The 22,663-nt window shown below is 43.0% G+C and overlaps 3 protein-coding genes across 4 annotated transcripts in view; 1 reads left to right on the forward strand and 2 right to left on the reverse strand.

Annotated features, from left to right (window-relative positions):
* LOC134842748 (gamma-taxilin-like) overlaps nucleotides 1–22,663 on the reverse strand; it is a 206,682-nt gene that overhangs the window by 75,119 nt on the left and 108,900 nt on the right. The window lies entirely within an intron of this gene.
* The window catches only part of LOC134842750 (transformer-2 protein homolog beta-like), an 89,512-nt gene that overhangs the window by 60,967 nt on the left and 5,882 nt on the right, over nucleotides 1–22,663 (reverse strand). The window lies entirely within an intron of this gene.
* The window catches only part of LOC134842747 (ATPase MORC2A-like), a 40,819-nt gene continuing 21,418 nt past the window's right edge, over nucleotides 3,263–22,663 (forward strand). For both annotated transcript variants that reach the window (XM_063859226.1, XM_063859227.1), the window contains exons 1-6: nucleotides 3,263–3,268; nucleotides 18,261–18,332; nucleotides 18,412–18,465; nucleotides 18,685–18,719; nucleotides 19,552–19,620; nucleotides 20,141–20,231. In XM_063859226.1, coding sequence (XP_063715296.1) covers nucleotides 18,271–18,332; nucleotides 18,412–18,465; nucleotides 18,685–18,719; nucleotides 19,552–19,620; nucleotides 20,141–20,231 — 311 coding nt within the window. In that variant the 5' untranslated portion in view covers nucleotides 3,263–3,268; nucleotides 18,261–18,270. The remainder of the gene's footprint in view (nucleotides 3,269–18,260; nucleotides 18,333–18,411; nucleotides 18,466–18,684; nucleotides 18,720–19,551; nucleotides 19,621–20,140; nucleotides 20,232–22,663) is intronic.

The following is a 22,663-nucleotide window of genomic DNA, read 5'->3' on the forward strand; positions in this document are numbered from 1 at the left end:
TGCAGGCAGTTCAGCCTTAAGTGGCCTCAGGTTCTCCATTTCTATCATGCGATTCGGGGCTGATATGATCACGTCATATTTTCCTTCAAAAGTAAGGCTACAATCGCATACACGAATTTCAGTCCATCCGGGAGATGTGCATATCCCCGAGACAACGCGAATACTACTCTCAGTGCCACTTTATTGAATGACCCCTCCTTTGTCGCATCCACCACTTCACCCATCGACTCAAGGATGTCTTTTATCGCTGGCCATACTGCGTTCTCTGCTGTTGTAGGATCTCTGAGTCTGCTAAGAAAACCTCTACTGTGTAGATGGTCATTGATGCCAGCAAACACAATCGTAATTGGGTTCATGTCCGTCTGCCTTTGTACCCCTATAGCCAAAGATACTGATTGCAGTAGGTCCAGGTCGACCGCTGCCAACATTATGACGTCCGGCCAAAACAAAGACTTGGAGGTGTACACGAACTCTGAATTCGCTACTACCATAATCTTGGCCTTCCTCATCTCTGCTTTGTCATAGGCGGCGAAGATGGTCTCATCTTTCTTTATCGCTGTCAATCCGCCATATCTCTGGGCATCACCATCTTGGTTCACTAGTTTTGGGTACACTCTTTCCTTCACATGACCAGGTGGTGTCGTCAGTTGCCTGAATATCTTCACGTGTTGTCCAATCGGCGCTCTCGTCGTCAGGAATCTTCCTGGTCTCTCTTCACGATTCCCCTCATCATGGTTCAATCTCACATCTTGCAACGGTCTCGCATTCACTGGAAACATCTTGTTGTTAGAGGGCAGTCCGTCCAAGTCAGCAAATCTCAAGGCCGTCGTGGAGCTGAAATTTATGCTAGCGGCTATCAACCAGTCTACGCCGGTTATCGAGTACAATCTGCTGAGGGATAGCATTGCTCCATTCAGCATCCTCCTTGCATCTTCGATGAAGCTTACTCTCTGAAGATCCAGCTTCATTAGTTCGTCTTTGTATATATGCCAGGGAGACGGTATGGGTCTCGACCACATCAATGAGCCTCTGCTCGGTCTCTCCTCTCGACTGGTACTTGTCGTCTCCGATCTAGTGTCCAATCTAGATGTGCCTGCTGTCTCTTCGATTGGGTTGACAGGTCCTATTCTTCTCCTAGGATGAATGGTCCTCCTCATCGGTGCTTCTCCCAATCGATCCTGTACGTCTGTTCTTTGACCTGGTTCGCTGGAGCTTTGTTGCTTGTAGTTCGTGACGGCCGGGACCGTACCCAAGCGTGTTTCCAGGCTAGGAGGCACAAAGGTGGTAATCACCGCATCACTCACTGTTCCTTCTTCCTTCAGCACTCCTGTGTCAAAGAGTTCTGCTTCCAGCTCGTCCAACCGCTCTTGGAAGACTCGATTCAACCAAGCTTGTCGTTCGATACTGTCGAAGTGGATGCCGTCCGTGGTCAGTCTGGCCTGATCCATGGCTCTCAACTCATGTTCGATATCCATGAGGATCATTCTTCCGGCGTTTCGACTTGCTAGGTTCCTCAAGATGTTGTTCCACCTGACGACTCCCTCGTTGTGCCTTCTTCCTGATGCTGTAAGGCTTCTCGTATTCATTGGCACAGTGCAAACGGTCAGTACCGCGCAACTGAATTTCTGCCAGAGGGTCGTAAACAAACACACCATCATTGACTCCCATAGTGCTTCCTGCTCATCTGATACTCTGGAGATGTCATTCGTCCCAACTAAGATCATCACACTGGTAATCCTCCCTGGATTCATCAGTTCCACCATCCGATATAATTGGGCTATCGTCGCGCCTCCAAAGGCCATCACCGTGGTGACCCACGAGGACTTCAAATTCGACAGCACTCTGACTAAGCTGTCTCCCAATATCAGATGAGAGGTCCCGAGCGGTGGTTGCTGCAGGTTTACAGCCGGGCTCCAAGTAGCTCGATTGAAGCAGGCCCTCGGATCTGTCTCCGGAACTCCCGTGAAATTGTATTTCAATTGATTATTCTTTTGCACGTCTATTATGCGAGACACTTTCTTCGCTGGCATCTTCCGCACTTTCCTCTCTGGGATTCTCGAGCTCCCCATGAGTGGTGTCACGTCACTTATCCCCTGTCTGATCAGAGTCTGGGAGAGTCGTACTCTGCCCGTATCGTCAATCGTTCCATAGGGTGCAGTCACCCCGGAACCTGGCGCATTCTTGTTAGCGACCAGTCGTCCAGCTGTCTCTATCAGTTTCCTCACTGTCTGTTCTACGACGGGATCACCCAAGGTGTCGCTAGGATCCGGGATCGTTACTCGATTTGTCTCTGCTGGGAGCCTTGTCTCCGTTGTTTGACTCATTTCTCGAGGCGTCAAGAGCTCCATCGGGGACTGCCCACGAGGAATATCCCTTGCAGGTATCACTTTCTCCACGGCCGTTGTCAACGCCACCTGCTCCGATCGCTCTTTGTAGTCCTGCCTCAAGCGCTCAATCTCTTGACCCTGCTTTTTGTTGCAGTCTTCAAACAACTTTCTCCACATGTCCCGATCTTCCTCCATCTGGAGCATGCTTCTGGTCATCTCGTCCAGCTCCTTCTTTGTACTTTTCAGCTCATCGTTCATCTCGTCCAGATCTTGCATGGTTTGGTTCGTCTGAACCTTCTGTGCTACTTTCGCCCTTTTTGGTGGCACAGCTGCTCTCAGTGGTGAACCAGACGAGGTCGCCTCGCTGTTCATCTCCCGATGCATTCCCGTCAGCCCAGGTTTGGGCTTGGAGGGCATTGGCATCTCACCTGGTTGGTAAGTCCTAGAAATTCCCAATCGAGGCTCATTCGCCAAGTCACTCCCTGAGAGAGCCCCGTTTCTCCACCTCATCACTCTCTTGTTCGGGCGGTCTAGTACTCCTCTTTCTCCATATGCTGCCATCAACAGGACTTCCGTGGGGCGGTCCCCACGGTTGTCGTGCCCCAAGATGTTGATCAGGGCGGTCAGCAACATGACTACCTCTGGGTCCTCCAGAGCGAAGTCTCGATCGATCAGCCGACGATAGATCGCATCTATCATCGGTCCTACATATGCCTCTGCCAGGTCCATCAATTCATCCAAGTTGAAGTTGTCCATTCTATTCTTTCAAGTTTGATTTGATTCGATTCGATATTTGACTCAAGTGAGTTATTAAATGATCAATCAGGATCTAGAAAAGAAGTCACAAATATCACACTTGTCTGTTTCACCTTAACATATATCGTTAAAATTTGCTTAAAAACAGTTCAGATAAAAAGATATTTATCCTAAAACTTATTAAAATCAGTTGGTTTCTAAAATTTTGGAATTCGACCTAAGATTGGACAGTCCAAACTTTGGATCTATTCCCAAGATCGTCATTTAGTTGTTCATGGTCACTAACCCCTACTTACCCATGATCTTAATAACCTAACACATAACATAACATAACATAACACACATATCACATATTACATACAACTTAGTCTTTGGCCTAACACCCTCTCGGACATCACTCAGCCTATACTTAAGTAATATTTCTTGTGTAGGTATACTTGTATATTCGTATCAGAGAATATCACGTGTACAAGCGCGTACAATTCTCGAGGATGCAGTCTTCCTCTGTTTGGATCGTACTTTGGAAGCGAGAGCTCCTTCACGTCCATTTCGACAAGGAAGTCCCTCAGCCTCGTCAAGGACAAGACTAGGTTCTCTGGGTCCACGTGCTGCTTCTCCGTCGCCCTCATTACCAAGAAGCACAAGTATTTTCCCGGTATCTGCGACGCCGCCGGAGGTAAGGCTGCTACGCCCCCTGACCCTGGTCTTTGCTTCCAAAGGAATTCCACGTTTTTGTATTCTCTCTTAAAATCTGCCGCTAACGCTGTCCTAAAACTCATGTCTGCGGTGATTGCTATCGCACATGTTCTGTTTGTGAGTATGAAATCACTGTCTGTTAGTATTATGTTACTTGAATATTCATTTGGTAAGTTAAAATATGACTCAACTACCCTGCCTATGTCAGGTTTCTTAGGTTCTTCGCCTGTTTCTGCTTCTAAGTCTCCTGTTTCTCTTGCTATTCTTAATTTTTTTATTATCAAGTTTTCAGTGTGGGTAAGTCCTACCCCCACTCCCCGGACAAAAATATCCATCGACGTCCCCTTCGATCGCATACCGGGTATCAAGTCGAGATTAGAAGCTGGAATGAGTAGTCGTCCTTCCTGGGCAGCCCAGGAAGGATCATCTCGTTCGGTCTTGATGTATTTCATGCTTTCACGATCTACGTCTTGAATCGTGACGCTGGTCTCCTCTGGATCCGAGGTCGTTTCATTCAGCCACTCTAAGACACGCAGGTTCGTCAAGCCTTGTTCATATGACTGCTGTTGCTCGTCGTCGAATTCTACCTCGGGTTTCGACCAGTCGTCAACCCACTCATCGTCGTGATCATCGACTATGTCAATGTCTTGTGACACAGTTATTTCCTCTAGACCCACTACTTCCTCCACTATCTTCTTTAGATCTATCCTATCCACTACAAAGTCGTCACCGTAAGGATTGTATTTCTTTCTTGGTCTCATCCCGTCTTTCTGACGAGTCTGTATGGTGAACGGAAGATCCGGTTCCAAGTTCTTGGGAACCTCTATCTGTTCGGGATCCTGCCAATCTTCCTCTGCGTAGGGTAAGGTTTCATCGTCCGCTTCGATCTGTTCGTTTGGATCCAGGTCCAGCGGTGTATCCGTACCTTCCTCTACGACTTCGTTTCCATCGTTCTTCTCCCTGGTGCCTTTTTCATTGACCTCACAAGCAGGATTCATCATTAGATAATCCCCTTCTTCCATGTCTGCAGGTATACACCAGTATTCTGTCGATGGATTGTGTGGCTTGATGTTCTCGTAGTGGGCGGCTCGGCCAGTACTCAGTCTATAAAAGCGTCCGTCCTGGTGCACCTCTGTAATCATGAAGGGTCCCCTCCACTTTTTTAGGAGCTTCTTTGTCCCTTTCGGTGGTATAACGTTCTGAAATACCCATACGTAGTCTCCCACCGAGTAAGCCTTTGCACCAGCTGCTTTCTTGTCGAATTTTTTCCTCTGCCTTGCCTGTGCCTGCTGAGTGTTTCGTCTACACAAATCGTTCAGCTCCTGTTGGCGTTTGATCACATCCCTCACGTAGACCTGTGGGGACGTTTTCTTTCCCTCATATTCTGGGTAGAAGAAGGTTAAGGGTAAAGACTTTTCGTGTCCAGTTAGCATACATGTGTGGACTGATTCCAGTGGTGGAGTGTTGCGTGCTATTATATGCTCCCATCACCTGTGGAAGATATCTGTCCCAATCGGTCATATACCTGGAACAATATACTCTTAGCATCGACACTAACGTCCTGTTTTGTCTTTCCACTAAGCCATTCGTCTGAGGGTGGTATGTCGTGGAGTGAGCCTGAGCGACCTGTGAGCGTCTCATAAGCTCTTTCGTAAGCTCTCCTACGAAAGCCGTTCCATTATCCGATTGAAACGTCATCGGACAACCATGTCTTGCTATCCACGTATTGATCAGGTGGTCGCATGTCTCTTCCGCCGAGGCAGTTATGCAGGGCACGGCCTCTGCATACTTCGTAAAATGATCTATCATGACCAGCACCTGATTGTAACCATTGTCTGTCATGCATATCTTTTGGTGATCTATTTGCACCACCTCGTTGAATTCAGACGACTCGATTGATTGTAAAGGAAATCGCAACTTCCTTGGATCCTTGACCTGTTGGCATGACAGACATGCTGTTACCCATTTCTCGCATGCCTTTTTCATCCCAGGCCACTCAAAGCGCTTCAGGATCCTCTGATATACTTTGTCGATCCCCTGATGGCCCATTTGATCATGTGACCTGAATAAAAGTTCTGTCAGATAGAGTTGCGGTAACACCTTCGCGTTATACTTGTATAGGACTCTGTCTTCCTCCCTTCTTTTGCAAGCCACAATCCCGTCCTTGTTCAAATATAACCTCCCTTCCTTCTGCATGAAGTATTGTCTCAGGATGCGATAACTATCTTCCTCGAGGTCCCCTTTATCCGGAGAACCATTCTCGATCCACCCTTTCAGGTTGCTTGTCATGCGATCATTTCTCTGCGCTCTTAGAAGGTCCGAGAGTCTGTATCTCGCCATCAAGTACGTCTTCATGACCCTCATCTGACTATTCAGCTCCTTGGGCTGATGTGTGTCTTCTTCCATCTTAACGCACCAAATCTTCGCCAACGGTTGTGTTTCTTGTTCAAACGGCAGAAGATCAGTCCTGACTACCTCCTTCTGCGGCAACAGGCTTATCGAGCGTTTCGATACCGCTATTGTCTCCAAGTCATCCGCTGCGTTGTCAAAGACTCTTTCGCTTGGTATAAGGTAGCGATCGCTGTCAGGATCCTGGTACACCTCTCTGTCCAGGTTCCTTGCCCGAGTTTCCACTAGTAGCGTGTGTATCGCTAGTTCTGACAGTTCTGATCCCGAGCTCGAATTCCTGTCTGAATAGGTGTCCATTCCTGAGCTTCCTGAATTATCCTCCGTCGAAGAGGTTGTGCTGGAGACTGCACGCTCCTCCAGATCCTGTCTGTGCTTTCTTTGCATCCATCTGAACTCCCAGGACAAAACCTTGTTCTCTAGGTCCTGTTTCTCATCAGGAATTTTCTCGTTTATCTCAGACTCCCCGGACAAATTTTCTTGTCCCGGGTGTTGATCTTGTGATCGCTGGTTCTTCTCATTATCCTTCTCCCCGGACAAATAGTCTTGCAGCAGATTTTGTTCTACCTCTTCACCCTCTTTATCCCGGTCCACAAAGGTGACGGTTTTCTTTCGCTTGCTGCTCCCCTGTTCTTTTTGTCCGTAAGAAGTACTGGTTAAAATCTCTTGGGGTATTGAGGATACTAGTTGCTGAACTATTGTCCTACAATCCCTCTCGTTCTCTTCGTGCTGTCGTCTGGACGGCATGATCTTCACCTTCTCACTGACTGTTAGCGATGCCACTGCTGCTGTCCACTCGGGGTCATCTCTGGTCACTTCTCTTTCTAACAATCCACCCAGCATCCGCATCACTTGCGGTGTGACTTGCACCGTTTTATCCAATAATGAGAGGCTGTTTATGTTCATGCGAGAGAGTTCTTGCTGGACCAGGTTCGAGCGCAGCAACAGATCCAAGGGGACCGGGTCCTCCTTGGATAGGATCTTTATCTCGGCTGCTTTCTCTACAGGTAACTCAGGGTGCCCTGGAATTGGATGTCCAGACTTATCCAACCATCTCGTTAAGGGAAGCGCTTCATAAGTTTCTTTGTCCAGAAACGAGAATCCCTCCTTTATTTCCGCCTGATTGGCCTGCTTCTGCTCCAATCTTTCATAGAACTCAGTTTTCTTGCTGAGGCTGTCAGCATTCTGGTGTTTATCACGCATCCTATGTTCGATTATCATATGGTAGCCATCCAATCTTACTATCCATCTACCAATATAACTCTGATCCATCGAGTAGGTTTTCAACCAGGATAACGCTCTGTTGTCCACGCGTAACTTGAAGGGAGCGCTCCCCAAGTATGCACGGTACTTTTCCACGAAGGTGACTACTGCAAACATTTCTGCCTTTGGTGCGCCATATTTCATCTCTGTGTCACTCAAGACCTTGCTGCCGTATGCAATGGGACGGAGAACTGTTCTTCCGTTCCATTCTTGCTCTTGATGCAAGATTCCTGAGATGGCCACCACCGATGCGTCTGTGTCGAGAGTATACATGCCCTTTTCTGTAGGCATGCCCAGCACTGGCGCTTCGCACAGTTCCCGCTTTATGTTCTCGAAAGCAACCTGTGCCTCATCGTTCCATTCGAACTTTTTCCCTTTGTTGCGCATCAGCTTCTGCATCGGATACACCTTGTCCGCATATCCTTTTATGAATTCTCGGTAGTAATTGGCAAACCCTAGGAAGCTCAGGAGCTGTGTGTCCGTCCTGGGGGCCATCCATGTCAACACTGCTTCCACTGCTTCCGGGTCCGGCCTCACACCATGCCTATCCACCATTCTTCCGGGGTACTTTATCGAATCCCTAAGGATTTCACATTTCGACGGTTTGCACTTTAATCCTGCTCTTTTCATGCATCCAAAGACCTCATCGAGCCTATCAATGTGGTCTTCCAGGGTCGGTGTCGCTATGACTACGTCATCCACGTAACACATCACGAGATTCCCGTACTTCTTGGTCACTTTCGTCAAAGCCTGAGCCATCAGTCTTTGAAAAGTGGCCGTTGCATTGCACAAGCCGAAGGGCATCCTCTTCCCCTGGTACAATCCCAATTCGCACGCGAATCCGGTTTTCTCTCTGTCCTTCTTTCGCAGAGGGACCTGCCAGAAGGCAGAACCTAAGTCCAATGTGGTGAAGAACTTGGCATCACCAAGTTTAGATAGGCTCTCGTCTATTCGCGGTATCGGGTACGCATCTTTTATCGTTACCGCGTTCAAATAACGAAAGTCGCATCAAAATCTAAGCTGCCCCCTTTCTTTTTCGCCATTACTACCCCGCAAGCCCATGGCGATTTCGAGGGTTCTATCATGTCGTATTCAAGCAACTTTTCTATTTCCGCTCGGCACGCTTCCGATTTGTGTGGCGTCATTCGTCTTGCGCCTTCTCTATGGGGAACGGCGCCCTCTTCTAGTTCGATTTCGTGTTCGACGAAATTACAGCAACCGATATCCGCCTTATGTTTTGAAAATACATCTGCGTTCCGATTTAGGAGGTCCCGCAATTTTTCGAAATCTCCCTCACCTATTTTCCCTTTTAAATGTTCTATCTCTGGCAAAATCGGTTTGTCAGATTCTAGTTCATATGACGAGGGGCGTTCCGGAAAATTCGAGCAGCTTGATAAGCCGTCGTCCGTTTCGGATTTCATTGAAAACAATTTATGAATAGATTTTAATTCATTAATCCTCTTTAAAATTTTATCTTTATTGGCATGATAAGGACAGTCTTTCACACTATATTTCTTCGAGTTTTGTGTCTCCTCATAGTCGGTCCTCATCGGCAAAGCGTAGCCAAGCTTCTTTCCACGCTGGATTGAAACCCTGGTGTCCAGTGTGTTCACCAACACACTGACACACAGTCCGTTTCGCGTTACCGAGAAGCTCCGGCCTAAAATCACCGAACTCTGACTATTTGGATTCGGTACTAAGCAAACCTGTTTACTATCACTTAACGAATTCAAATTTCTCTTTCTAAAAATTGCTACCACAGCTTGTCCTGGTTGTAGTTTTACTTTTCTATCCAAAAAAATTGGTACCTTGTTTTCGTCTGTTATTATCCTATTAATTGGTTTCTTAACATACTTTCGGTCCGGGTTCCTAATCCGTATCAGACCGTTGTTCAAGTCAATCATCACGTCAAAATTCCTGGCAAAATCTCTGCCCAAGATGAATTGGTCGGCGTCGTCCAGATTCTCTACCACCAGGAAGCTCATCCAAAGATCCCGTCCTCCCATGTGGAGGACCGTTATTGGTGTTCTTCCGGCTACGTAGATAGCTCCTCGATTGGCTGCGGCCAGTCGGAGATTCGTTGGAATTAGATCTTCCCGCGTGAAGCCCATTCTTTCCCAAGTTTTTATCGGCATCACACTCACTACCACTCCTGTGTCCAGAAGCCCTGTGACTACGATTTTCTTTCCGTTGGTGTCGAGCAGATGTGCGGTCACATCTGCTTCGTACCCAATGTGTACCGCGTCTTGTTCCATCATGGCGTCATGGCCTATCCTGCGGACTTTGAGTTCCTCCTCACCCAAATAGATCTGCCCCATTTGGTCATCATCTGTTGTTACATAAGTCCTGGTGTAGATACTGATTCCTTCCACGTTCAGCATTATTTGATACGGCCCATAGACCTCCAGGTAGCGTCCATGAAGTTTCTTCATGCGAGGGCCACCCGTCCTTATTAGTGCTCGCACACATCTCGACTCGGTGCGTGGCTCCACCTGCCTCAGATAATCTGCATATGTGTCCAAATGCATCAAAGTGAACTCGGATGGTTCACTCAGATTTCTTATTACCTGGTGTCCAGCCACTGAGATTATCGAGTGTATCTTGTTTCCTTGCGGCACCATGCCGAACCTCTTACCGGAGATCACTTTAAGTTTCATGTTTAAACTGCTTGGTGCTTTCGTTTCTTCAAACTCCGTTGCTTCGAAGGTATTCAGTTGCTCCTGAAGCTTCTCATTTTCCAGTTCAAGTTTCACTTTTTGTTCGATCTCTTTCGTCACCAATTCCTGTTGTACTCTATTTAGAGCATCCCTTTCGGCTGCCTTATAATCGATCTTGAAGTCATCAGCCGCAGTTGCTGGTTCCGGCTCACGTGTCTCCTCTGTTACCGCTTGCATTTTCTTTGCCGCCAGCTCTTGAGGTTTATCCTTTCTGCGTGCCTCCGCTTCACTCAAAAGTCGAGCCTTGCTGGCTTTCACTCCTGACAAAGCTTCTTCATGTCTTGGATGCTTAATGTCTGCCACTGCATCCCAGAATTGCGGACAATCTGATTTAAAATGACCTTCCAAGTTGCAAAAGAAACACCTCGGGCCGAATTTTGCAATTACTCCTCTCATGAAATCCTCATGGTCCAATTCCGACGCATCTTCGTCCTCGAGGCTAAAGCCTATTGCTTTCATGCCTTGTTTGTAAGCTGGGCATGCTGACACATGATGGTCCGTTGAACTGCAATTAGCACAAGAGCGTCTCTTGTCCATGTCATCCCTCGGTTTGTACCAATTGTTCCCTTGGTTTGCTGGTCCGTTGTTAAAATTGCCATAATTGTTCTTGTAATATCCAGATCTCGAAGGAGGTTTCAACAAAAGATACTCTTTTGACTTGAGCCTCAACTCCTCCGGTGTTGGCGCATTGGTTGATAGTGGTGTGTAATGCGTTGCTAGCATCGTGCGAAGTTCATCATTCTTCACACCATCGATGAATTTTGAGGCTACGGCCAGGTTCATCCTTCGGTTTGACTCATCTGGTTGGCTGCGTCTTCTCAGCATTTCCATATCATCGAGAAATTTGTCTATCGTTTCATCTTCTCGTTGCTTCCGTTTCTCGAAGCGCATCATCGCCTGGTGCCCCTGCACCCCTGATCCGAAACGGGTTAACAAGATTTTGAAGATTTTCTCAGCAGTGTCACAATGATATTGCTTCTTGGCCATTACACAGTTCAGGGCTGTCCCTTCTAAGTTGTTGGTGAGCGCGCTGCATTCCTGTCTCTCCGACAAGTCCTCTTCCTCGAAATGCAGCTTCATTACCTCTATCCAGGTATCAATACAGCCATCAGATTCGTCTTTGTAGCATCTTGGTTTCTTAAAGACTCTTCTGGACTTCTCACTGCGTTCATTGGTTCTGGATAACCCTGTCAGGAATGTCTCCAAAGACCTGTTTAGGGGTTCAAATGCTGTGGCCATTGCCGTAGCATCCCTTGAGTGTCCCGCCTGAGTGTCCTCACACCTCGTCAAAGGCTCTGTATGCGGTGCATCCCTGCAATCCGAATCACCGTGAGTGTTTCCCGCTTGGCCCACATGACTCCTCCTCGGGCTTGCATGCCCCCTGTTGCCGGAATCACTTCTCCCAGTCGCATGTGTGCCTTGCCTTGGTCGTTCGTTAGAGGTCTGTCTGTTCCCCGTTGAACTTGCTCTACTGTTCGGGCCCCATGCTCCATTACCCCTTGTGGCATAGCCTGATGAACTGCCCCTTCCTCTAGTGGATCCATACGTCTTCCTCTTTTGATGTTCATTGAAGTTCACCCTCGGTTCCCTGCTGGGACCTCCCGAGTTCGGTTCTCCTTCTTTTGGTCCACTCTTGTTGCTTAGTAGCCCGTCCAACCTATCCATGATAGCCTGAGTTCGCCTCTCCATCATCGCGTCTATCTTTGTGTCAAGAGTCCCAAGAGACTGCTCTTGCTGAATTCTTAACTTCTCCATGTCGTCTCTCAAGCGTAACTCTCGCTGTTCCGCCTCTCTTGTCATTCGCGACAAGTTCCTTCCCATATGTTCGTCCGTTCTTTCTTTCAAGCGTTTTTCGCTCCTGCCAACTTCTTGTCTATTGCGGTTTATTTCTTCCCGCAGACTTTCTCTTTCAATGTGAACTGCTCTTTCTAGTTCACTCATCCTTATTGACATCTGTTCATTTTGTTCTCCTAAACTGTCCACTATGTTGTTTAAGGCTTCTTCTAGTGCTGCCCCGTTTTCCACGAGTGGCGTTACTAGTGGCGGTGTAACCCTGTCGGTCCCAGGTAGCTTCGTGCTGGTCGAGATCCGGGCCTTGACTCTCTGTCTCGACGTCTTCTCATTATCTATTTCAGGATCCGCTAACGCGTTGCCTAGCCCTCTGGTTCTACTCTCTCCAGTCTTTGGCTCTGAACTTGTCATAATCGCGAAGTCTTTTGACTGGCCCGGTGTGTTTGCCTCTTTGCTTATCGTTGTCACTACACCAAATTTGTCCATGGTTCCAGTCTCTCTTCCGACGTATGCCTCGTTCTCCTGGATCGAACTATTCATGCTGACCTGCGATCCAAAGTCCCCTTGCTCCTCTTCATCCTCTTCCTCCTGGGATTCAACTTCGTTCCCTGCGCCTCCTCCCATGGTGAATGGAAAGATGTTTCCGAAGGTGTTCTTCATTCTTTCGGAGAACGATGATGACGTTGTTTTTTTCCCAGTTCCGCCAGCCATCATAGTGTTGTCTGTCGGAGATCTTCTCGTTGCCGCTACTTCAGTTGAGATTTCGGACAGTTCCGACATCTCTTCTCGATCCAGCGTCCCGGTGGAAGTGGCAAAATCATGGCCTTGTTCTACCGGAGTAGATTCACTCGCCAGCCTTCTGCCTCTCCCTTCCAGTCCATTTTCTTCCTGGTTGTCGTTCATGGTATGGTCCGTATTGACCTCCACTTCTAAAAGTTCTTTACGCTCTTCTGAGGTCTTCTGACTTCTCGTTTCAACCATTCTGCCTGAAACCGTCTCCCCTTTGTCGGACCGGGATCGCTTGATCCAATCCACAAAAGGATCGGTCATCGTTTTTCTTTGTTTTTCAGGTATGAATTTCCTAGAGCTATTACCTCGTTTTGGTATCCTTGACTTGTCTAGACTCATTCTCTATATGTCACTTCCTAATGCCTATACACTTAACTCGATTGCTAGTGACCTTATAGTTTTATTAACAATAATAATGACACAACACAAAAAATTTCACAAGATTCTATTAAATAGTGACCACAAATCCCTGTATGTTATCAGAGTACAGTTTGTATAAAATTTATTCACACATGCCGATTATCGGTCGTGAGATTCGAAAACTAGCACAATATGATGTTATAAAATAATACCCCTCCGGATTGGCACAAATAGGACCCTTCCGGACTAACAAAATCTAGACCCTTCCAGATTGGGACCCCTCCGAGTTAGTTAACACAAGACCCCTCCGGATTTGGACCCCTCCGAATTAGCAACTATAAGACCCCTCCGGATTCGGACCCCTCCTAACTTGAAAAAGTTTTGACCCCTCCGGATTGGGAGCCCTCCGGTTTTGTAAAAGTAGCTTTTCGGAGTTTACCTTCTTTCAACCTATACCCCTCCGGATACGTTCTCCGATGAAAATTTGCTCTTTCAATTAACTAGGAAGGGTATGTGCTACTTTCCTAGACCCTTCCGGATTGAAGTTAAGCCTCTTATTTGACAATTCACACTAACGGTGAAGGGTCTTATCGCTCGCCTAACTTCGGCTCGATTAAGGTTTTGCTGTGCCTTTAGCCTTCCCTTTTCGTCTAAAACAGTCTAAAGTTACTTTACTCAACCGCTATCACCTTTTAGTAGGGGTATAAGGGCTTTTCTAAAAGAAATTTATAAAACGTGAAGGGTCTACCCTTCCTAATTGGTGAATTTGCTAAAAACAATCTCAACAAATTTTCACGCTTACTTTTCCGAAAAACTTTTGTCCCTATCAGTAAGCTCAGCTAATTTCTGATCTATTGGTACCAAGATCAACTCGATATGCCCAGTAGTTCCAAAGTTATTAACCAAAACGTCATTCTTCTAAACTCAAAAATTTTCTCTCTTATAGGTTCCGCCTAACTTTTTCCGCAAATCTGGTCCTTTCGTCCTAAAAATTATTGACCCGAGCTCAGAAGGCCTATAGTCTTCTAGTTCAATGCAAAAGACCCGATCTAAAACGCTTTTGTAGAAGAAATTTGCGAAAAACTACGCTACCTGTACCCCTCCGGATTGATGAATCCACCAAATCAAACACGTTAAGTTCGATTTCTCTGCAACCCGGAAGGCTTTCGGGTAGCGGGTTTTAAAACTTGTAGATTCACTAGTGGACGTTGTCCGAACAACTATTTTTACTGTTGTAACTCAAAAAATTTCAAAAAATTTTCTGCGATTTTATTGTTTCGGTTTCTCAAAAATCACGAAAATTTGGTTTTTGGTTCCAAAATAGTTCCAACCACTTCCGAACTAAACTTAACCGGTTCTATCTATTATGCTAGTGCAGTTACGATGTAACACACTACTTTAGCGCTTTTTTCCGTTTCAAAAAATATCGATATCTCAAAAATCGCGACTTGTGGGGGGATCAAAATATCGCTATTTTGACCCTAAAAACCGGTCTGTTTTCGTTGTTTTTGACTGAAAAACGATATAAGACTATTAATATAGGCTATATAATTAATAATATTAGTAATACTATACCCCTCCGGGTTTGTTTAATATCCGAATTAAGGTGCTTAACTCGGATATTCGCAGTTCGGTGAAGGGTCACTACAGTGCAGCACTGTCGAGCCCCCCACAGATTACTATCTTAATTTTTGTACCAAAAGGGATACAAAGATTGTTAACGATACCCAACAGTCGATTGTTGTTGTCGTTGAGCCTCTTCTTGTTGCTCCTTGTACTGCTTGCCGGATCAGTCTTCTCCCAAGACCCTTCCGAATTGAGCGCAAATCAGCTGACCCTTCCGGATTGAGCGCAACTTATCATTAACGTGCTTAAATGCTCAAATAACCCTAGAGTACAAGCCTCACAAACGGGCTACAAAACTGATCGTAACAATCCTGACTGATATAATTGCCTGTAACAACAATATATCTATCAACAACAAACGGGGGGGGTCGGATCACATCTTGTCTGGGGGGATGATTTCTACTGATTTTTCTACTTTTTTACTGTTTTTGGTTTTTTCGGTTATTTTTTATGTTTTTTGTTTTTCTTGGGTACTATACTACTTTTTGTTTGGTTTTATATATAACTTAAGTGTTTTTGGTCACAAACCTCTCAGGGAACGAGGGAATGGCCAATCCCCCCACCCTTCCTGATTCGTGAATTTTCGGTCTTAACTAAGTTAAAAAGCTATTCACGGTAATCCGGAAGGCTTCCGCGTTCCGAACTACCCTTCCACCCCGGCGATTTAGGCCTATTAAGGGCGTTAATGTGAGCATCCGCTCGGCGCGGAGTGCTCGTTAACGGTTCTGCTGGTCATGATGTTAAAAAAAAAATAACACCCAGGAGCGCCATAAAAAGATCTATGTAACATTCGCCCGGAAGATACATATCGACGGAAGACAAAACTAAGTCTTAAGACGACTGGCTAACGTCTAAACAGAGCTTTGCATGCTTTTCACCGTCTCTACCAAGCCAGTACTTTTCGGTGGTCTTTTCCAACATCGGGTCGACAAAAACGTTACTGCTTTCGGCTTCGGTCAAAACACCCAAATTAACTAGATTACATGCAGAAATAGTGAGCTCATGGCTGGGTCTCAGTATCCCCAGACCACGAGGTCACTCCTAAAAACAGGGCTACTAGTATTTATTATATTACTATTGTTTTTGTTCAGTAGATAAAAATCATCATCTCCATCGAAGATGGATCAACCCTTTCCCCCAACTCCTAGCTTCTCATCCTTATCAAAATTAATCTAGATGTTAATTAAATTCAAATCAGGACATGACAAGAAGCTAAAAGTCTATATAACAGGCTAAAAGTTTCAGTCCCGAAACCCTTCCGGATTCTTGAATCTACTGAATCAAGCTCGCTAATCTTGACTTCTTCTTAATCCGGAAGGCTGTCCTCCACCCTTCACCGTTGTCTGCAACGGCCTTGCAACTATTGTAGCGACACAATAGTTGCAACTCGGAGTGTTCACTGCTATTCCTGCAATCTGCTATTGTTTTTTCTCACAATTTTCGTACTTATCGTCCGCGCAACTGATGTTGTTGTGTTGTCTTCTAGCTTTTCTGCCAAAATGGCCGTTTCTGACGTTTCTCAGAAATATGACGTCATCATTCGAATTTTTAAAATTTTAAAACACCAGAATATTCTAGCCCTCACCGTTTGGCCAATCGTTCCAATAACGTTCTTAATTCTTAATAATCACCAATCCGGAAGGCTCGCTGCTAAAATTTCGAATTCTGTAGAGATTGCATTTTTCACATTCTGGTCGAATGTCACAAAAAGTGGACAGCTGGGGTGTCCCAATGGTTCAGACCAAAACTACATTACTAGAGTCAAAACTCATTTCCCTTATTGAAACTAATTAGTATTAAACTTCTCAAGTTATCATACTTAATTCTCGAGTTGCTCATTAATTTAGTTACCTCTAATTCTCGAGTGTGCCGACATGTGAGTTCTCAATTTAGTTTTCTTGAGTGTGTTTTATGATTATTATGTTGAGATAAGGAGAGTTTTAGGTTGATCCATCTGAAATGGATCAAATCTTCACTGTCTAATAAAAGGTAACTGTGCGGATTGTTCCGACCCTGTTTTTAACGATGTTCGTTTATTTTGGGTATTTTGAGACCTAAGTATGGGGACGTTCTTATTTTCTAGAGTGGGGGGTGTTTTGGTAGTGGCCTTTAAGCTGTAACGGGTTTTTAGTCTCATGTCGCAAGCGAACCAATGTGCTAGTCGGTCATATTTGGAAGTTTGACCTTGAGAAAAGCAAGAGCACTTAATTTTGGGGTGAAATTTAATTTTTCAAAAATTCGAATGGAGCCTGTCATGCACGATTTTCTCGCGATAACTGAAAACCGAAAAAGAGAATTCAGAACGATCGAACAACAATCGCGGGAAAGTTGCTAGATAAAACAGTGGGAAATTGCTATTCGCAATTTCTGTCAGAATAGAACGAGAGTAGAGCTGTCCCATCTGAAACAGAGACAGGCGTATTCCCGAGAACTGGATTGTCATCACTCGATTGGATTATTATTTGAACTGAACTAGAGTGAACCTTCGGTGGAAAGGTGGACAACTTGAGTGTCCCAATGGTTCACGAGAAACTACATCCTAGAGTTAAAACTTGTCCTTGTCATTGAAACATTAAAACTCATTTAGTTACATTATTTAATTCTCGAGTTAATTACCGACTGAAGTACTTCCCTTTCTTGAGTGTGCTACGATGTGAGTACTTAATTTAAATTTCTAGACTGTGTTTTATGATTCTTATGTTGAGGTAAGGCGAGTTTTAGGTTGATCCATCTGAAATGGATCAAAGTTCCACTGTCTAATAAAAAGTAACTTAACGGATTGTTCCGACCCGGTTTTTAACGGCGTTCGTGTATTTTGGGTATCTAGAGACCTAAGTATGGGGACGTTATTATTTCTAGAGTGGGGGATATTTTGGTAGTAGCCTTTAAGCTGTAACGGGTCTTAGTCTCATGTCACAAGCGAACCGAATTGGCTCCGACTGATTTGAGGTAGAAAAACACAAGAGATAGTGTCCCTGACTCTTGAGCGAATGGTTATAGGCCTATTTTTCTTAAGCCTCATGTGTGACTACAGTAGACGAATGTTACACGAATTGGCTCCGACCGTTTTGAGGTAGAAAAACACGAGAGATAGTGTCCCTGACTCTTGAGCCAATGGTTATAGCGCCTATTCTTCTTAAGCCTAATATGTGACCGAAGTAGGCGACTGTTACATATTTTGTAACTTAGTTTTTTTTAAAATTAATATTAAAACTACTTTCACGAAGATCTTTACTATTAGAGGCAAGATTGTGTGTAGGTGTTAGTTTCCTCAATCTGGTTGGCTTGTTTTACCGACCATCTGACTCTCTTTACTTCTATCCACGTTATACTTAATCTTCCTTATCTAGAAAATTCTAGGATTTTGATTGGAATATATGTTTGAGGGACACCTGACTGTAACCTCGGTTACTATGACACTTGCGACTTTCTGATTATTGATTATATTGGTAAAATTACAATCAATAATTGTATTTTTGATGTAAGGTTTTTGCTCTGCAATTAATCTTTGCTAACCCCTTCCTCTTTTTAGACCCATCATGGGGTCCTATTCGGGGTTGAACCGAGCAGCTCTTTCCTTTGAGTACCTTCACACAAACTCGTTAGTTGAAATGAGTAGTCCACGATTTGGTAGCTTGGTATCCCTCATCTTATCAATTTTATATAATTGTGTGTTTTAGAACAACTCACGAGTTTCTGTTCGGCGCTCTAGCAGAACTGATAGATAATTCGAAGTAAGTATTTTATCATGTTGATATTTTGCAGAAACAAAAACACACTGTCAGTTTTTTGTCGTTCAAGAAATTATCTCAACGAGTCTGATGCAGAACGAGTTTAATTGTAATGTTGATCTCTCGCGTTTGCATTGAACAAGGGGTTGTTGTGCATTTTGAACATAACTATTCCGTCATTTATTAAGTGGCTTTATACTTTAAAGTGAATGACATTTTCAGGGATGCTCGTTCAAAGAAGATAGAGATCTATTCAGGTACGTAAAAGTTGCGTTCACTCTAACTATCATTTTAGAGTAAAATTAATCGATTTCAGCCCGTAGTAGTTATGTTGAAGGAATGATGTGTTAATGATCGAAGTGAATTTTCCTTTATTCATGTGGCGTGGGTTCTTAACAACACAAAAGCATATTGCGGCGAAAAAGCGGTCGACTTTTAGTATCTTAAATGGATTATGATATGAAACTCCAGCGACAATTAATAGGAAACCCCAGCAAAAATAATTAACTTAATTAATCCAGTTTTCTGTTTTATTTGCCAACAAACAAACAAGCGTTTCGATGTTTTAAATTTCGATGTTTTACTTGAAAGATGACAGGACTAGACTTAAATTTTGTGCTGTAATTTTCTGGTGTAAATTTTTTTCTCTCTGAAGGTTTGTTCGGGCTAAAAGGTTCCGGTTTATGTTAAATTGGCTCAGTCTCTTCTTACTGTATTGTTTCAATGCAGAAAAGTGGTTTTTATGCACCTTTGGGCTTTGCGAAGGCACTAAAAGTTTCAAATTTTCAACAGTTTTTTGGCGAAACAGGTTTTCAAGTATTCTCAGCTTAATTACCGCTTCGATACTTTTTTCTATGCTATTTAATGTGGGAAATGGTTTTTGCGCATGTTTTCACTAAAATTTACTTCATTTGGTGCAAAACAAACCTAAGAAAATTTTGGTAGATCCATTGTTTGCTATCAATTTTTCCGACTAACTGGTTGTCTCTCATTTTCTGTCAAGTAACCTGTCATGATATGTTAACTGCGTTTCACAAGTGATTAGGTTCACAGGTATATCTGCAGTTATTCTAACATATTGAATTTTAGAGCGAAACGAAGAACTTCGAGGTGGTTACATGCTATGTTTTCTGGACGATGGATATGGAATGAATCGAGGTTTCAATTCATTTGCATTTGATTGAAATGAAAAATTTAATTCGTTCAATTTTTAAGAGTAATGAACGTAGTGAAGATTTCTAATAGGACTTGCTGATTTTTTTTTTCGGGAAAAAGTCTTATCTTGATGCACTTTGGTCTATATGCATTTTTTGAGTTCAATTGAAATTCCTCTGCTGAAAGTGACGTAAATAGCTATCTCCAAATAAGAACGTGCAAATGGCGCAAAAAAAACATGAATGATTTCTAGTTTCGCAAATGGAATTTAATTTTAGATTTCTAGCGGAATAAAAACTTACCTGTTGATCCATTTTTCTCAAATTGTATTAATTTTATCAAAAAAGCACCAATCGTAAATCGTTTTAGAAATTAAACAGCTTGAAGGGCATCTATTTTTTTCTTTGAAATTGGAAAGTTAAGATTTTTTCAACAATGTCAGTGTTTTTTTTTGTGTTTACTTGCCTTCATTACTCTTTTCCAATCTTCGATTGGCTATGTTTTGAATTATGATTTGTTTCAGAGGAAGCCAAACGGGTTATTACGTTTGGAAGATCGGCTAAGAAAGCTATGGACACAAATGTAGTCGGACAGTATGGCAACGGGCTCAAATCGTTAGTCTTAACTGCAACTCTTATTCACTGTAAACAAGACTTGAGAAATGGCCCCCATTGGAAACCATAATCATTGTCAAATACGAAAAGGGTTGTTTATACTTTTCTCTCTGGCATTCAACAAAAAAATATGATCAGCTGTTTTTCGAGGTTTTATTCGTGAATTTTTTATTCATTTTGTCTGCTCAGTGCCTCCAAAAGAGAATGGGAAGGCTTTTAGATTAAGGTGGGTCTTTTCTATGTCATTTCAGGTACCATAAAAATCGCAGTATAAAATGAGCAATGACATTGAAATCTTTGATTTAAGATTGTGATTTTGCTGAAATTTAAAACTCTGATATTTTATAATGAACCGTTTTATTTTGCAAGTTGCTTTGGTTCAATCCGACCACTAAATTGAACTAGGGGAGATACAATCAACATAACAAGCTCCGAGCTCATTTGGTGGCGTTTTTGCTGCTTAGCATTGGCAATTTAGTAGCAACTGTAGCTACTTTTTTGGTTGTTGTTTTAGCTACATCGATCTCTGCTTCGAGCTTCTGATTGAATTAGAGAGATTGATTGTTTGAGAGATCGAGAGAGAGATAGTTAGGGAAATTTTGTACTACTTTTTTGCTAGTTACTTATAGTAAATTTTCAAACGATCGTGGCACAGATGCGAGGAAACAAGACTCAGACCGAGGATGCACTCCGGTACATAGCAAGTTTTATTTTTCAATGCTCATTTTTATTTCCTTTTTTCAACTTTTTTTGTACGTTAGAGCTACTTGTGAAGTTTTCTCGCTTAAGTTTGCAAAGTGCAAGAGCTACTTGTGAAGTTTTCTCGCTTAAGTTTGCAAAGTGCAACTTCTGTTGTCAACTGAAGCCATTACTTATGTTTGATAAGTGTAAATGAATATTTTAAATACAGTAACTTAGATGGTTTTGATCTTTTTTTTTTGAAAAACCGATTAACATAGTTCAGTCTACTACATAGGTGGCGATGAATTTTGTTTGTTTTTTTCAGGAAAAAGTCCAAAAATTCGTTCAGGCTCTAATTTACGTTTGCGCGGTTCGACTTTCGATTTTTTTTCAAATTCAGTTCATTTTTTGTTTACACTACGGACTTAGTGAGCGTTAGTGTTATACTACGACTATTCTTTTTTCTAGTAAATTATTGGTGCCACTTTTGAGGCATGCTTACGGCTTTTTAATAGCATGTGCTTTCCTATTCGAATAATAATAAATTAACACAAATAATGCATTTTAATTTCATCAAATGAATCGAAAGAAGCTATTTGTTTCAAACATAACAATAAAAAAACTCGATTTTAGAAATTTTTTTGAACTCAACGTATCTCGCAATTTTTGAAATGCATAGTTTAAATATAATGTGGTTTTATGCTTTCCAATTGATTACATGCAAAATTATTGTGGATTCAGTTTGTTGTATTCCAAACTAGTACATGCAAAATTGTCCATTTGTATTTGGTGCCACTTTTGCTGCATGACATTGGCAATTTGTTAGTATTAGTAGCTGCTTTATCTGTGACTGGTGTTTTATTTCCTGGTTGGTAAGCTTTCGTGGCTCAGAAGGCAGAGCGTGAGACTCCAATTCTCGAGGTAGCAGGTTTGAATTGAAGCCCATACGTAGCAAATTCTTACTAATTCGAGGCTTAGTTCAATCTTTTCTTATTTCACTTTACAAAGCAGCTTTTTTTCGTGTTCTCGCTAATGTTAGCGATGCGCAGCTTCGCCTGTGTGAAAAAGGGCAAACTCTACTATCGAACAGCGACAGTTTAAAGGTCAGGTGGTCGACTTCTAATTTCGAAAATGGGTTTTAATTATCAGATTTCCCAGCGAAACAAAATTTCTCGATTAAAAAACTATAAAAGTTTTAATCTCGCCAATCTTAATTAGAATAATTGAGTTTACATTATTGACTGTTTAATTTTAATTCTATTGAAAAAGACGCTTAAATAACATTAGAGCTTTGGTAGAATATATATATTTTTCAAAAGCTTCCGAATTTTGATAAAATGAGGATAATTTAATGCTTGATGTGTTTTTTTTTATGTGTTCAATCCAAGGTCGACAATCAAAATAATAGTTTTTATCCCAAATTGAATATCTGAAATATAAAGAAAGATATTTTACCTGCGATTGTTTTTTTTAGAGTTCTGCCGGTTTGAAACTTGTCATTTTGACCATGCTCTGGACCTAATTATGCGAACTCTGAAGTTTTTATTTTGTTATTATGCTGAAAGAATAACGCGAATTATCTATGCGTGTCATTTATTCCTACAAAATTGTCTCTAATTCTTTTGAGGCAAGCTAATCTGTCAAATTGTTTTTGTAAAAACCAAATTTTCACACTTGCTGTTTGATATTGTCCATAATTTTTGGTTTTTTAATGTTTTCTTTACAAAAAAAACTATTATCAATTAAGGGGC

This window comes from Symsagittifera roscoffensis, chromosome 3, assembly GCF_963678635.1.
Source record: "Symsagittifera roscoffensis chromosome 3, txSymRosc1.1, whole genome shotgun sequence".
Taxonomy (NCBI): domain Eukaryota; kingdom Metazoa; phylum Xenacoelomorpha; order Acoela; family Convolutidae; genus Symsagittifera; species Symsagittifera roscoffensis.